The sequence below is a fragment of the Castor canadensis genome, chromosome 19 (genome assembly GCF_047511655.1).
Source record: "Castor canadensis chromosome 19, mCasCan1.hap1v2, whole genome shotgun sequence".
NCBI classification, from domain to species: Eukaryota; Metazoa; Chordata; class Mammalia; order Rodentia; family Castoridae; genus Castor; species Castor canadensis.
In genome coordinates this window covers 23,805,363-23,822,678 of record NC_133404.1, presented here as the reverse complement: position 1 = coordinate 23,822,678, position 17,316 = coordinate 23,805,363, and the positions used below count along the sequence as shown (strand labels likewise).

At 37.6% G+C, this 17,316-nt stretch overlaps 2 protein-coding genes across 2 annotated transcripts in view; one reads left to right on the top strand and one right to left on the bottom strand.

Moving 5' to 3' along the window:
- Positions 1–17,316, bottom strand: part of LOC109680562 (uncharacterized) — a 472,009-nt gene that overhangs the window by 314,711 nt on the left and 139,982 nt on the right. The gene's annotated exons all lie outside the window — the stretch shown is intronic.
- The window catches only part of LOC109675239 (gamma-tubulin complex component 5-like), a 46,843-nt gene continuing 45,558 nt past the window's right edge, over positions 16,032–17,316 (top strand). The window contains 1 exon segment of the mRNA XM_074061838.1: positions 16,032–16,258. Within this exon segment, the coding sequence (XP_073917939.1) occupies positions 16,113–16,258 (146 nt within the window). The 5' untranslated portion in view covers positions 16,032–16,112.

Below are 17,316 nucleotides of genomic sequence, written 5' to 3'. Positions count from 1 at the left end.
GGATGACAGGCAAGTGCCACCATGCCCATCTTTTTTCTGTTGAATTGTGGTGCTCAAAACATTTTCCCCCAACAGGCCTAGAACCCCAATTCCCCTAATCTCTGCCTCCCATGTAACTGGGCTAACAGGTACATGTCACCATGCCAAGTTAATGTTTGAGATGGGGGGGGGGTCTCATTATTTTTTGCCTGGGATGGTCTCAAACTGTAGTCCTCTTGATCTCAGCCTCCCACAAAGCTAGGATTACAGATATGTGCCACCAGCACCCAGCAACAAATAAGGTTCTAAAAATATTTATCAAAACATTTGGAAATACATGGATCTAGTTTCAGTTTTTTGCAGACTGCTAGCCAGTTTTCCCAGCAGTTTTTGTTGAAGAGGCTGCTATTTCTCCATCGTATATTTTTAGCTCCTTTGTAATATTTGTTGCCCTTAATGCAGAGAAACTAAAGCAGATACCTTAAAAGCAACTGAGGCCAATAGGAAAAGTGGACCAGGAACTAGAGAAAAGGTTAGATCAAAAAGAATTAACCTAGAACGTAACACACATGCACAGGAAATCAATGTGAGTTAATGCCCTGTATAGCTATCCTTATCTAAACCAGCAAAAACCCTTGTTCCTTCCTATTATTGCTTATACTCTCTCTACAACAAAATTAGAAATAAGGGCAAAATAGTTTCTGCTGGGTATTGAGGGGGTGGAGGGGAGATGAAGGGGGCGGAGTGGGTGGTAAGGGAGGGGGTGGGGGCAGTGGGGAGAAATGACCCAAGCCTTGTATGCACATATGAATAATAAAATTTAAAAAAAAATAAAAGTACAATAACTGATCAAAAAAAAATTTGGAAAAAACTAGTTTTTTTCCATGAGTTAAAGAATTACTTGGTATATAAAGACTGTGCAAACATCCCCAATTCTCAAGAAGTGAGGCAACGCTTAAGATGATGGAGATAGTCAACTTATGAGAAAAAAAGCAGTGCATTCAAAATGTTTATTTTTTGTAAATTATATCAAATTAAGTTGAATTTTTAAAATGACAAGATGTATTATTCCATGACAAATTCTAAATGTAACTACTTATCACCACTGAAATCAAACAGGCAGAAAACAAGCATATGTTTCCTTACATAAGAACTGTCCAGTCTCTTCTTACTCCCACAATGCATCTGGTTCATAGGAAGAGGCCAGAATAATCTCAAGGCTTTGCTATTGGCCAGGAAAGAATGTTTTGGTACTACTCATTTCCTCCTTTAGTACTATTTTGTGTAACAGAACCAAATGACATAAAATCACCTAGAAAATTATGTTCATTATTGTGAACATCCTGGCTGCCACATAGTATTGAATATACAGGTTTGTCTTCTCAAAGACACAAAGTAATTTTAAATAAAATATCTAAACATCATTTTTAAAAAAACATAGAAACATTGTAACCACTCTTAAAGTAAGTTGTGAAAATTTGAATACAAATCTAATTGCAGTAAAAAATACTTGCTTGGGAAAATTACTTCATTACAACAACCAGTACATTTTATGGACATTTAGTATGAAATATTTCCTCTGTAGCAAGCATGGAGTTCTGTTGCTTCATATATTCTAGAACTTCCTATATACATATATATGTATATGTAAATAAATACATACATACAAAACATACATGCACACATGAGAATAATTTTCCACATGATACTTTCTCTTGATTGATAAATGTTTAAACAAATTTACACTATAATGTACTTTTCAACATAATACTTTAAAAGAAATACACTGTTAATGGGTCTTCACTATAAATGCAGCTAGAACATATTGAGGGAGAAACTGAATTTGTTCAAAATGGAATATATTTTATTAGCCTAAATTAATTGTACAGGGGTTACATTGTGATGTTTACATACATGCATATAAAGTACTTCGATCAAACTCACCACCTCTATTTCTCTTTCTTAACCATCCCTTACTACTCCCCCCACTTGTTTCCTTTTTTAAGTTATCAATTCCATGTGGTATTTTACAAATTCTCTCTTCTCTCTCTCCCTCTCCCTCTCCCTCTCCTTCTTCTTCTACCCATTCTACCTAAGTCAGAAACTTGAAATTTTCTTTTCGGTCTTGAAAACACTTACAGAGTGCTGGATGTCTTTGGTGAAGATCTGGAGCTCAAGGCTTTTCTGTTGATCCTCCTCTTTCACTAGATTGATGTTTATAATGAATTCAAGAATAACCACAAATAGTAAAAATGAATGAGGTGCTAGCTTATTTTCAAGCCAACCTATGTTGATAATATTATTCATTTATATTATTTTAAAAAGCATAAGTAAAGACTAAAGTTCAAGTATGTGTTTAAAAATATGCACAAATATCTTAGGAAAATGAGATACAGTCCACAGGAAAGCAGGTTGCTCTGGAAAGTGAGATTTGGGAAGCAGATCCAGTCCTCAAAGCATTCTTGTCTGTTTGGGAGGGTGTAACAGCATCCTGGGATCAAAGGTAGGAAGCAGCAGTTTCTCTGAATTCACTCAATAGAGTGAGTGAAATGAGCTTATGAGAATTAATATGTTTCAAGAATAATGTTAGCTCCAATCTATAGGTTGAAAAGAAGAAAAGGATGAGTTGTAACTAAAATTTCCTCAAATATAAACAAAGTGTGCACATAAACTAGAGAACACTATTTATAGTAACAGCCAAGGTATATGCAAGTAAGAACTTATTTCAGGACAGTCTAGTAAATTCTGTGGTGAAAAAGTAGAAAAGATTTGGGGTCCTGACTTTTCTTTTATCACATATTGAAGAGTTAAGATATGTACATTGGCAAAATACCTTTCAAGGAATGAACACCATTTTTCTTTTTGTTCCAAAGAACTGCAATTTAAAAAGTGAGAAAAAAATTAAACTACATTTTTATGCAAAGATTTTAAGATCATCAATTCCAGATAAAAATATTAGCACTTATTGTTACTGATATGTGAACAGTAGAAGTAGTACCCTGCTGATAACTGGGTTTAATGGACCCAGCTCTTTTACACGTCATCTTCCAGTGATGGGAAGTGGATTTTAGAGTGGAAGAGAAGTTGGTTTGAAATTAAAACACTGGATTCCAACTATGCCCGGCAAGTTATGTGATGACAGGCAAGTCAGGTAACTGCTCTAAGCGTCAGCTTCCATACCTGAGAAAGAGGATCTTAGACCAAATTGGTTTATACATTCATTAGTTAAACATTTGCTTGTTTTTATTTTTGGCTGTTATGAACAATGCTGCTGTGAACATTTGTGCACAAATTTTTGTGTAGATATATGTTTGCATTTTTCATGGGTCTACCATTCAGGAGTGAATGCTGAATCATTTAACAATCCTACCTTGAAATTATTATGGGAACATCAAACTTTTTTCCCCCAGGTCTGTGACATTTTATATTTCTAACAGTAACAGCTCCTGCACTTTCTAGCTCTCTGCTGTCTGGTACTTGTTTCATCAGGAGTCTGGACCACCCAGTCGGTCCTAAACTGCAAATGTACATGGATGTTACTTCTAATTCTGCCAATATGAAGAATCTTAATAATAGCAAATAGAAAAAGCATTAGGTGCTGGGTATTTTTGTAGCATTAGAACTAACTGTAAATCTAATGTCCACATTTTATCCCCTCGTCAAAAAAAAAGAGGGGTGGGAGTTTGAAACTTTCTTATCAAAGTCTTCCTATAGTCCCAATTTAAACTCCTTCTAACCTGCAACATGGAGGAAAAAAAAAAGCAATAAGAACTGATAGTCTTTAAAGAAAATTTCCACGGAACAGAACATGATTAATACAAACATGGTATCAATCTTAGGAAGATTATTCATAGCAATAATCTTTATTAAGTTGTCTTTGAGTCAAAACCTGCATCACAGAACTTAGTAAATTTGCAAAATTTTTAAAATTTTGGATAGTTGTCTCAACATTGTGATGGTGCATAAGGTTTCAGTAGAGAGGGGTGAAGAGAGTAAAGAGAATGTTGAGTGCATGTAATGAACCGTGGATATGTAAAATATGTCTGCAACTTGGCATGGGATTGTTCAGATCAGACCTCTTTTACATATTCCCTGTGAATCCAAGAGTATGGGCTCAAGATGGTTTGGTAGGCAGTCACATTTCCATCTTCATGTCACCCTAAGAACACTTTGGTAAATTAACCTGCACTACACAAATAAACCTCTATTTCATTTTGTCTAAAGACACCACATAAGAAATACATCATCCATAGACAACAAATATGATAATTTGCTACACAGCAATTCAGGACCTCAGTATTTGATGACATGGTTAATTTTATTTGCATAATTAAATACTATTTCTTTAAGGAATTAATTTGGGAATACACAAGGAATTTTTCAAACTTAATTGGACTATTCAAAGGTCTTTGTTGAAGGACTACGATGATCAGGATAATACCTGACCATTATAGAGAGAAGATGTTGGAAAAGAGGCCTAGTCCCTTGGTTCCTGGTCTGCCTTCCACAGTACCCAAACACCCACCCACCACATGTAGCTTCTGGAGCCTTGTTGAAATACCACCGGTCAAAACCTATTTGATTATTGATTCATTGGCACATTTTTGCATGTAAAAACATCTTTGGGGAAAATCCAAGGCAAATGAAGGGTCTTATGGAGGTCAAAAAGTGAATTCACAGCTTAATATGCAACTAGATCAAAATGTTTTCCCATTTTAAATAAGTTGTGGAAAATCTTAATTATATTTTTGATCTCTGCTAGACAATATAAAAGTGACTGTCCTATAACAAGTAACATATAAACACAAGGCCAATTTGTGGATCTTATGGGAAGGTGGCCCTGAAGGTCTCCATGGGCCACCCCAAGAGAAAGGACTTCTTTCCACCGCTGTGGCTATCCTCTACTTTATCCATCCATAGGGTCCATAATGGGATTACATACTTGATCTTGAATATTTTCTTATACCTACAAAGATAATCAAGCACAATCTCTGTTTGTGTCTTAAGTGTAGGAGCAGTTGTACTCATGGGAAGACACTAATTCTCCTTGCTCCAGAGCAAAGCATGCCCCTTCCATCTCTAGCACCCTTACAATGCAATTCAGTGAACAGCTAGGTAGGTGAAGCCTCACCAAGGAATTACTGAACAAACTTTATGGATGGCAGCAAACATTTGTAGACTGTCAGTGCTATTTCTGGATGTTAAGTATTAAGCAAACATCATACTCCATATTTTAAAGATATTTTTTGGAGAACTGTTAACTGATTTACTATGTCTTATTTCAAAAAGAATTTGAGGAATTGAACAAAGATGACAAAGTATATGATTTATGAAAACATAAATTTTTCATATGACAGACAGGGATAGAAATATATAACCTTGGATTCAAGGATTTTAAAATACATTTCAGTGTTAGATCACAAAACATGTATTGCTATTAACAAATGGGCTATTTTAAATTTCCTCTCATAATTAAGATTTTGATGATATCATTTTTCCATTGATTGTGTTTTTACTGAAAAACTATAGCCTACAAACCAGTCGCAATTCAAAAAAAAAAAAAGACAAACTTCAGCAGAAACTACAACATCTTCCATGTGAGTGGTGTACACTCAATAGATAAATGGTCACTGGGCACTGGTGGCTCATGCCTGTAATCCTAGCTGCTCAGGAGGCAGAGATCAGGAGGACTGTAATTCAAAGCCAACCCAGGCAAATAGTTCACAAAACCCTATCTCCAAAAAACCTTCACAAAAAAGGGCTGATAGAGTGGCTCAGGGTGTAGACCATGAGTTCAAAACCCAGTACCACCAAAAAAAAGGTGTATGGTCTTCTCCCTTTATAAATTTTTCTGAGTCTCTACTACTATTAATCTTAAGAGTTATAAAGCAGATTCTCTATTGCAAAACAACTGAATTGCAATGTAAACAACCAGCTCCTATCATTCTCATGAATATCAAAAGTCATCATGAAGGCCCCATCTTCATGGGAACAGAATTTTCTAATGTATAGGTTGAGAATCCCTGACATCCAAAATCTTAAATATTCTGAAATGCAATCTTTCCTGAGCACCAGTATAATATCAGAAGTAGAAAATTTCACACCTGATCTCATGTGACAGGTGGGAGTCAAAATACAGGCATATCATATAAAATTGCCTTTAGGCTATGTCTCTATGTGTATACAAAATATAAATGAGTTTCACATTTCGATTTACATCACATCCCCAAGATATCTTGTATATATACACAAATTTCCAAAATCTGAAAAAAAAAACCCAAACTGAAAGACTTCTGGTCCCAAGTATTTTGGATAAGGTTGAGTATCCTCAACCTGCAGTATAAAACAATTACAATCTCTTGTGAGCTAAATCAACATCTCTTCTTCATTAAAGAGGACAATGATCTCAAAATATTTGCTGTTAACATTCAGCATAAGTGGAGCAAACAATGTTTTGTGCAGCAAACAAACACTTAAATTCTCTGAATCCCTACTCACAATGTGAAATTCACTTATATACACAAAATACATGGGGAAATTGATGAAGTCTTTATTCCACTTGAGTTAATTCCTGCATCATCAACATCAAAAGTGAGTGTTTCCAAATGAAACCTGAGGGGAGCTGAGGTAAAATGGAACACAAACACCCACTCTTTCTGTTTAGAGAAGTGGGGAAACAAGGCAATAAACTCTGATCATTAATTTGAAGGAACTAAAGGCACAACACATAACTCTCTAAATGGGACATATAAGGAAAAAGAAAACGTTTGTTATTGCAGGGAGTAATTAAACATGTTTCTCAAAAAATATTTCATCATATTAATGGTGACCATGACCAAACGACAATAATTATGGCTACTTTCATAAAAATTGTAGTAAAAGCTTGTATTAAGTCTCTGCATTCAGTACTGATAACTATCTTCTCACAAATAGTTTTTTTTTTTTCTGTATCTCAAGGGCCTTGTGGTTGTTAATTCATTTCAAATGCATGAAATCACTTATACTTCCTAATATTCCACATGGATGTAGAGAATATAAAATATTCTTTGGTGGTACTGGGGTCTGAACTCAGGGCTTTGCTCTTGCTAAGCAAGTGCTCTGTCCCTTGGTCACCACCTCTAGCCCATTTTGCTCTGGTTATTTTTGAGAAGGCTCTTGCCTTGTGCCCAGGCCAGCTTGGACCACTATTGTTTTATACATCCTGTCATAGCTGGAAGCACTAAACCTATCTATTGTTGAACATGAAATCTTAAACTTTTTGCCCAGCTTGGCTTCAAACTGCACTCCTTACAGACTCAGTCTCCCAAAGAGCTAAGATTAAGGTGTTGACCACTGGAGCCTGGCAGAAAATCTTTTAAGGTCTGACTCTCTGAAATGAGGACATTATTAAATAAATTAGTATAAATTTTATTATATTATGAAAAATCTTTCAGGGGATGCAGAGAACTTTCTCAAAAGTAGTATGTGAAAAATGAGAAAGTGTTGTACATCTTTTAGAATAATGGGCAATTAAAATAAAAATCCAGTTGTTGAACAGATGCAATTTTCTAACATAAAGGACATTGTCTTTATATGAAAGGCCTTAGCAGAACACTATAAGTTTTATAAACCCATTAAGGGATCAGCAGTATCCAGGATAATAAATTGCTTTTAATATGAAATCAAAGGTCTACTCTCCCTAATACTCTGATAATTACAAAGGTTACGAAAAACAAGTGAAGGAAAACTTGTTCCCTTTTGAAAATAGAATGAGTGGTCTGGAAGGTCCTAAGAAGCTGAGAATGAACTCTGTCAAAGTTTCTCTCTGAGGCTGAGCACAGGTAGACATAGGTGGATTGGTGTTGAATGAGACTGATCTGGACTTGAATCACTCCTTGCAATTTCCCAGAGCCTGAACTTGGACCACTTGCCGGGCCTTTCTCAGCCTCTGTTTTCATATCTAAAACCTGGATTTTTGATACCTGCCTTGGACTCTTGGGAAAGTTACATGCAACATATGTGATGCTTCTATTAATAGTTATGATATCCCTTTAGTGGGTTAACTTTGGTAATAAAGAGAATGCAAATAGCCTGACAATTTTAAGATTGTCTTCATTCAGGCTCTGGCAGGGAATGTCCCAAGAACCTCATGCCAGGGCCTAGGTAGTCTTTCTCACTGTCCTCTTTTTATCTCCTAGGTGGAATTTAAATGTAATCAGCCTAGACAGGCACACATGGATGACCCTCTTTAACACTGTCATACCTGCTCCACATGTTATCTTATTAGAAGTATAATCTGAAATCTCCCCCTTTTTTAAATCAACCCATGAGACTAGGCAAGTAGGTCACTGCTGGCAAATTTTGATTATCTTGATTTTTTTTTCTTTTGATAGTGGTCCTCACTATGTGGCCCAGGCTTGCCTGGAACTTACAATAGTCCTTCTTCCACCTCCTGAGGGCTGGGATTACAGATATGCATTACAATGCCTGCCTGATTCTATCCATTCTTGATTGTATTCTCTATAGGGGCACAGAATAGGATCTACACAAGCTTGTGGAATAAAGGAAGAATCAGAGCATTTGCAAAAAACGTAGAAAAACTCTTTATGATTTCTTCTAGTAAGAGTTAGTGAAAATTCACTTGCTAATGAAAATGCATTTTGTGATAATAAGGAGAGGATGTAGTACGTATATACCTGGTATTTGATATAAGTAATGATTTGTTAAGTAAGAACAGATGTCTCTTCTTCCTACTGCAGCCATTTCTCAGTTCCACAGGGGCATGGATGAGCAGGTGTTGGTCTGTGGCCTCTGAAGATGTAGATTTTTTATCCTGGCTCCCAATTTCATCAGAAATGTCTTCCTGATACACATCAAACATCACAGAACATCTAGTCAATAGTCAAAAATGGAATAGTGCTTCATACCAAAGTTGAAAGTGGACACTGTGCTAAAAATGATAATCTCATTTCCCAAAGCAGGACTCCACCACTGAAATCTGGGAGTCATTGAGTATTGGTTTTAATAGCTAGCAGAAGAGATAAGGTCCACCAGGGAGGGAAATGGAGAACAAATTCACAGAGTCCAAGGGCTTGCCTAGTCCGAGAGTATTAAAAAAATAGGCGCAATCAGCCATGACAAATACTATAGCAAAGCCAAGGCAAATATCTACTGAGAATTGTTAATTGGTTTTATCAGGATGAAAGTCATTGGTATACCTAACATGAACAATTTTTGTGGAATAAAATGAAGACCTGTAAAGTAGTAGTTCCAATTTGGTGGATTGGTACCATGAAGATTTAGGTAATTGAGGATTCTCAAATATTGATTCCAACCTTATCTATATCGATATTCAAATTGTGGGGGAAAGTTGCTAAAGAACCACAAATAATACTGGAAATAAAAAGTTTCAAAATACTGAAATGTTTAGAATTTTGGTTGAGCTATGGTGTTTTTCCAACAGGACTCTGTGAATATAATACTAAAACCAACTAGACTGAAGAGAACATAAAATGTCCTCCATAACTAGGGAAATTATCTTCATAGTCATATACAAAATTATCTCCCATGATGCCAAGGATATATTGTATTTCCTGATAATACAAAACCTATTGTGTTGAGTTCAACAATACTGAATAGTATGAACATGAGTAACTTTTCATGAAACCAGTGCTAAAGGCAAGAATTAGTTCATATATTTAAAAGGAAACAAGACAGAATCAATCTTGGGACCACCAGACTGTTCTAGTGATCAAACTCACAAGTAGTATAGTAAAAGATTACCTTGCCTAATGAAGCATTGAGTGGAGAGCTTTGTAATGCAGAAGGTCCATTTCCCTCCAATTCTTTACTCTGAGCACAACCCATGGTTACAGCTCTTGGCAGAGCACTGGGGACAACTGAAGTTTGAGGGTGCTGTTGGCAGTTAAGCTCACTTACCATTGTGATGTCACTGTTCTAAGGCTCAGTTATAACTGACAGATTAACATGCCAAGTTCCCTATTGATTTGCTTCCTCCTTTTATCTTCTTAAAATTAATCTTTTTGAAATAATTGTAGCCTCATAAGCAATAGTAAGAAATAATACAGAGAGATTATATCAATTATCTATTCAGTTCTCCCTAATATTCATCAAAACTGCACTACAATATATCATAACCAAGTATATCAGTCTGATCTACACAGCTACAAAAACACCTGAGGATGGTATATTATAAAGAAAAGAGGATTATATTGTCCATGGTCTTGGGGGGGCGTTGAAAGTCCAAGACTAGATTGATCCCTCAATTTGGCCACCTTGCCTCTATCACATCACAGTGAATGGCAAGATGGCAGGAATATGTGTGGGCAATCATATGGTGAGACAGAAAGTCACACAGAGTTGAGTGGGACCAGACTTGCTCTGTTATAAGAATTCTCTTGTGAGAACTCACCAAGGCCTCCCGGACTTAATCTCTTCCCAGGGCAGCACTCCAATTACCTTATGATCTTCCAGTAGGATCCATCTCTTAAAGGTCTCACCACCAAAAGAGCTACACTGTGGACCAAGCATATAATACATGAACCTGCAGGTGCCAAGTCACATCTAAACCATAGCACCAGGATATTAATATCAATACAAAGATCTTTTATACTACGCTTTTAAGCCACACCAACTATCTTCACCTCCACCACCTTTCTAATACTTATGACCATTCCTGTGTTCACTGTTTCTGTAATTTGTCTCTTCAAGAATATTGTTTAATCAGGACTATATGTATATATACATATATATCTTCATATATATGTATATATATGATTTTGAATTTTTCTACCACTTAGCATAATCAGAGATCCTTTCATATTATTGTAGGTAATTATAGGTTCATTTCTTTTTTATCAGTAATATTGCCTACTAGAGTTTGTTTTGTTTTCTTTTTTGTTAGCATGTATTAATTTCACAAGGCGTTTCCTTGTGGTATTAAAGTAAATAAACCTGAACATCTAAATATTCTAAAAAGAAAGTGTCTCAAATATCACCCACTGAGAAAGGTGGGAATAAATATGAACTTTCCCAGAACCACCATCAACACAAACAACAACCCCGTAAACACACACACACACACGCACACGCACACGCACACACACACACACACATGTTCACACTAAACATGTAGAAGCACAATTGTCCATAGCAGTTTGTGCTTAGTGAATGTAGATCCACAGGTACTTGACACTAGTGCAGCTTACTGGTCTTCATGGAACTGAAGACTGTGTTCAGGCCCTTGTTGTTTACAACACATGTATCACCAAGTTACCAGCCATGCTCACTGGCTGGCAACCACTGTGCCAACCAAGATCATGGTATTCACCTAATTCTGGAACTGATTGCAATTTTTCTCATGATAATTTCAGTAGTGCAGATGCAGTTTATTCTATTACTGTTACCCTTGCAGAGCTTAAGTAATTAGATTTGAATTAACCTAATTTCAAAGAGGCTGAAGAAGTTATATGTCTTTTTGTGAAAGACAGCCCAGTACACACATGCAGTTATAGGAACCCCAGCAGATGAGTAAGACCTACTGGCTGACACTGAGCCAACTATATAAGCTTTGGAATGAAAGAATTTGAAGTTTTTCATTGGTAAGGGAATTAACTTTGGGGAAACTGAAAAATGAGGAGTTGTACTTTATTTCAATTTGAAACATTTTTGTTATTGCTAGTCCTTGTTTCATTTCATAGAACCTGGTGAGCAATTTTGGGCAACATAGTGGGCATTGTTAGTAATAAGAAATAAAATAGGAAATGAATTTTCTGCTTGGGGTGCTGCATGTGGTCCTCACTAAGAAATGTGGCTAAAGTGTTTTATAGGTTAAAACAAAGTGAAACAGCCCTCAGTAGTCCTAGAGAGACTTGGTACAAAGAAGTAGATTTTAGATGCTTGAAAACACAACAGTTCTGTAAAAAGGCATACTTCCCTATTATTTCTGAACTGCTTGTGAGGTTCAGGGCATTGTGATATTATTTCTCAAAAATCCTTCATATATGTACTGCCTTTATGATTTTTCTATACTAATACTAATATCACATTTTTTCTTTAAATAACAACTGTGTCCTATGAAATCTTTGACTTAATGTTTTCTCCATGATACATAATGTGTTAAAGTGTATTAGTTGCATATTTTTCTGAATACACATAAACATAAAACAGCTACATGTTAATAATGCCTATCAGCATGCCACCTAAAATAACATTACATAATTTATGCCAGTGTAACTGATACTACAATATTCTGAGAGGAAAAAACTGCCAAATGTTGGGAAGGACGCTTGTTCTTCTACCCTTCAATACTGATGACGGATAACAGCACAGAGGAATCCTCTGGGCCTCTCCACCATCTCTCTCACTCTATCCCAACCACAAGGAAGACATCTTTGTAAGGCTTGGAGGAGCTCTAATACAGCGCTAATGCTGCATTTGGCAGTTCAGCATCCAGGGTTTACTTTCAGGTTGTTGGGCTGGAGAAGAAAGACTGAAGATGTCAGACTGATTGTTACTTAAGGAGTAGCAAACCTGATTTCTGCCTTAAGTCAAAGCCTCATTCTCCCAGCTAGCTTTACTAGAGAACAGTGCAATTTGAGTAATTATACATATACTAAATTCTAATCTCCTTCCATCTCCTACTTTTGTCTCTCTAATTGGTTAAAATTCATGAAGTAGAAAAGTTAGGATTATGTGCTAAATACCAATTCAAACACATCATTTGATTATAAAAACAAGTTCATAAATGAGAGAAAAAATAGAGATGAAAGAAAATGAATGTTTTTGGTACACAGCCCTATATTTATGAACATTTTAGGGTACCTTATTATGAAGCATTTTTTAAAAGTTAATGCAAACTGATACTCAAATATGATTACAAGTTCTCACTTGTTCACCTTCAAGTGAGAGTCACATGGCTTCTAATTTTTGTGTAACTAAGTCATGTCTACTGCAGTCAAAGACCCTCACTCTTTACTCTTTCCTGACAGGCAATGGAATAGAATAGAAAACAATATTGGCTTTGTAACCAGGCTTGGGGATAGATTCCAGATATTTTTCTGGATATCAATTCTTACATTTGTAATATGGAGGTAAAACCCTTCTGGGATTGTGTGAAGATAGAGATAACTCTTGCATTGAACCACTTTGATGCCTAAACAAGGATTTTCTTTCTTTGTCTCCTTCTCTCTCTGTCTCTCTCTCTCCTACCCCCTTTTAGCCCTCCCTCCCTCTCATGTTTCTTTATGATTTTGCTCTATGTTTCTCCTCTGGGACATACTGGGCATCAGCAGAGTTATAAAATCTTCATTTTTGGATCCAATCACTCTTCACACTCTTCTGACCTTGTACCCTGGAATTGAAGTGTAGAGGCTGTTCATCATGGCTTTGCACAGGCTCTAATGCCACTTTCCTGGATCAAGGTCTCTGGCCCAAGTCTCATTCCCTACATACCCTAACCTCTATTCACTCAGAAATAGTCAACAGAACAGGTGCCAGGCATTCATTGGTGTCTGGCACCCTGTAGATGATAAATATTCATGAATTTTCTTTGCTAGATGTGGGAGTTCTAGATCATATGTTTACTCTGTTTCCCCCAAGCTGCACTAGCTATTACACTGTGAGATAAGTAGTGTATTTTGGACAAAGTATTTAGAACATAATAGCATCAATCTTTAAAACTACCTACCTTTGGTCCAGGAATGTGGCTCTGTAGAAGAGTACTTGCGTAGCATAAGTGAGGCCCTGGGATCAATCTACAGCATAACCTAAAAAAACAACCAGACAACCAAACAATACCTAGGTTATTTACTTGGTCAGTGATACTGCCATTTCTGACATTCAGACTGTACCTGGGCACCCTCTGGATATGTACATCTCCAGATAGGTATTAGAGATACTTTAGATCTTTCCCTTGCATGGAGATGTACTACCAGTGGTCTAGCTTTGCTTAATCAGAGGATCAACTCTGACATTTTTCTCTCAAAACCCTTTCTGATAGTCTTGTTGCTAGCATTACAATTTTTGGGTTTTTTTGCCATACTGGAACAGAGCTTTCAACTGTAATAGAAATGAAATAGTTTGTTTAGCTATATATATATATTTTTAAATAAGCTGCACTGGATAAAGCTGGCTTTCAGAGTCATAATCATGTAGAATGGCAATGTCACTAAAGATCTGATTTTAGAGGATGTATGTAATGTAATATGAAATCTAGCACAGTTTCCCTTCCACAGTTTTTCCAACATTTTAAAAATTATAATCACATTAAACGCAACTTGAAATTTATTTCATAAATTTAACAAAAATGAATAGGAGGATGGCGCCAGCAGTACAGCGCCTGCCTAGCAAATGTAAGGTCCTGAGTTCAAACCCCAGTACTGCCAAACAACATAAAACAAAGAACAACAAAAACGCTGTTAGCAGTGTGTGTATGGGGGGGTGGGGTGAATCCAAGAGTGATATATTTGATACACTGTAAGAACCTTTGGAAATGCAAATTAAAACCACACTAAGATCCCACCTCACCCCCATTAGAGTAGCCATCATTAGCAACGCCACTAACAACAGGTGTTGGCAAGGATGTGGGGAAAAAGGAACCCTCTTACACTGCTGGTGCGAATGTAAACTAGTACAACCACTCTGGAAAAAAGTTTGGAGGCTACTTGAAAATCTAAACATTAATCTACCATATGATCCAGCAATACCACTCTTGGGGATATACCCAAAAGAATGTGACACAGGTTACTCCAGAGGCACCTGCACATCCATGTTTATTGCAGCAATATTCACAATAGCCAAGTTATGGAAACAGCCAAGATGCCCCACTACTGATGAATCGATTAAGAAAATGTGGTATTTATACACGATGGAATTTTATGCAGCGGTGAAGAAGAACGAAATGTTATCATTCGCTGGTAAATGGATGGATTGGAGAACATCATTCTGAGTGAGGTTAGCCTGGCCCAAAAGATAAAAAATCGTATGTTCTCCCTCATATGCAGATATTAAATCAAGGGCAAACACAACAAGGGGATTGGACTTTGATCACATGATAAAAGGAGAGTACACAAGGAAGGTATGAGGATAGCTAAGACACCCAAAAAACTAAATATCGTTTGTTGCCCTCAACACAGAGAAACTAAAGCAGATACTTTAAAGCAACTGAGGCCAATAGGAGAAGGGGATCAGGAACTAGAGAAAAGGTTAGTTCCAGAAGAATTAACTTACAAGGTAACACACATGTACAGGAAATTAATGTGAGTGAACTCCCTGTATAGATATCCTTATCTCAAGTAGCAAAAACCTTTGGTCCTTCCTATTGTTGTTTATACTCTCTCTTCAACAAAATTAGAGATGGGGCAGAATAGTTTCTGCTTGGTAGCGAGGGGTAAGAGGGGGATAAGGGAGGGGTGGTGTTAAGGGAGGGGAAGAGAGGAGAAAATGACCCAAACATTGTATGCACATATGAATAAAATTAAAAAAAAGAACTTTTGTAAATGCTACAATGTATCCCCACCCAGCACAATAATACTAGTACTACTAATAATAAAGAAAACAAATAGAAAAAAAAAAACATGCTGTTTAGAGGCTAAAAAGAAAAAAAAATTAAAGAGGTATATGGCTAAATCAGGTTATGAAATCTGCCTGTGGCCACCCAGTGCTGCAGGCCAGAGACAGCAGAAGTGAGGCTGCAGCAGTCAGACTACATGCCCGGACAATCCACCTTGCTAACACCTGCTGCATGTGGACCATTTGTGGATACATAATATTGAGAGGTCCGAAGGGATCATTTGTATAAGAAACTGAAGCTTGCAGAAGTAGCCATGCTACTGGAAATGAAGGCATTAGAACTTAAATCACCAACGGAGGGCTAGCTAGAATCCCTTATTAATCTGATTAATAATGGCCAACTCTCAGAGGACGCACAGCGCCACTACAAACCGCAAGCTGACTTCTTGCTGAGGAACAACACAAGACTCAATACCTAAGGATCACAAACTCTCGTGAGAATGCCCACGAACTCTCGCGAGAAATGCCTGACACTTCGCGAAGACTCCGCACCACTGAAGCCTAAAGACTCGCGAGAACGGTGACCAAGCCGTGAAGATCCGGCGCTGTGGGAACGTGGAGTAATGTCGCGGCCTGGGCAGTGCGGAAGCCGACTGGGCATTCTGCAGGAGCGTGACGTGTGCGAGCTCATTCTGCGCGTCACTGGCCTCCAGGACGAGGCGGACCCCAACTTCCAGTTGGCTCTGAACTTCGCGTGGTCCAACTTCAGGTGTGGGGCGCGGCGCGCGGACCCTCTGGCCACGGGGATGGAGTGGGCGCGACCGCCTGGGACACCTTGGCGGGCCGTGCTGTGGCTGCGGCTGCTGCGCGGTGCCCCGGCTTGAGGTCCCTGTCGCAGAAGCAGCACAGCTCAAAAGGCGGATTGTGGGTTTTAGAGTTGTCCCTAGAGAGCAGGGTTGTCCCCACTGCACTCGGCGCGGTAATTGCACATCTGAAGTTATGTTTTGAATGGTTGGGTAAATGAATTTTTGGAGCAAAAGTGTGGTCCAAATTGTATTCTTACCGTCTCCTTATCTCTGCTCGGGGCACTTGCAGATCTCCCCTATCCTGGGTGTCTTTTTCCAAAACACTTATCAAACACAAAGGATAATTCTTCTGTTTACACTTTGTGTCTTCCACTGCTACCTACAGCTGGGCTGGAAGTAATCTAGAACAGTTCCTGGCAATTCTACACCAAGGCACTTACTACAAGTTCTAGTCAGGTTTTTTTTTGTAATTAGTGTTTATTTATTTATTTTATTATTCATATGTGCATACAAGGCTTGGGTCATTTCTCCCCCCTGCCCCCACCCCCTCCCTTACCACCCACTCCACCCCCTCCCGCTCCCCCCACCCCCTCAATACCCAGCAGAAACTATTTTGCCCTTACTTCTAATTTTGTTGTAGAGTATAAGCTATAATAGGAAGGAACAAGGGTTTTTGCTGGTTGAGATAAGGATAGCTATACAGGGAGTTGACTCACATTAATTTCCTGTGTGTGTGTTACCTTCTAGGTTAATTCTTTTTGATCTCACCTTTTCTCTAGTTCCTGGTCCCCTTTTCCTACTGGACACTTTTAAGTATTTAGGTGTAATCAGATCTCATATTTTTTCTTTATAAAAATGTAAATTAGACAATGCTGTTATGATCATTACCCCAAATGGAATTAATGCTAAAAGAATGTTAGTCAGTATTAATATTCTACCTAGTTAACGTCATTAAAAACCTTTGCATGCTGGGGATTGAACCCAGGGCCTCACAGATGGTGAGCTCAGTCTCTAATGCTGA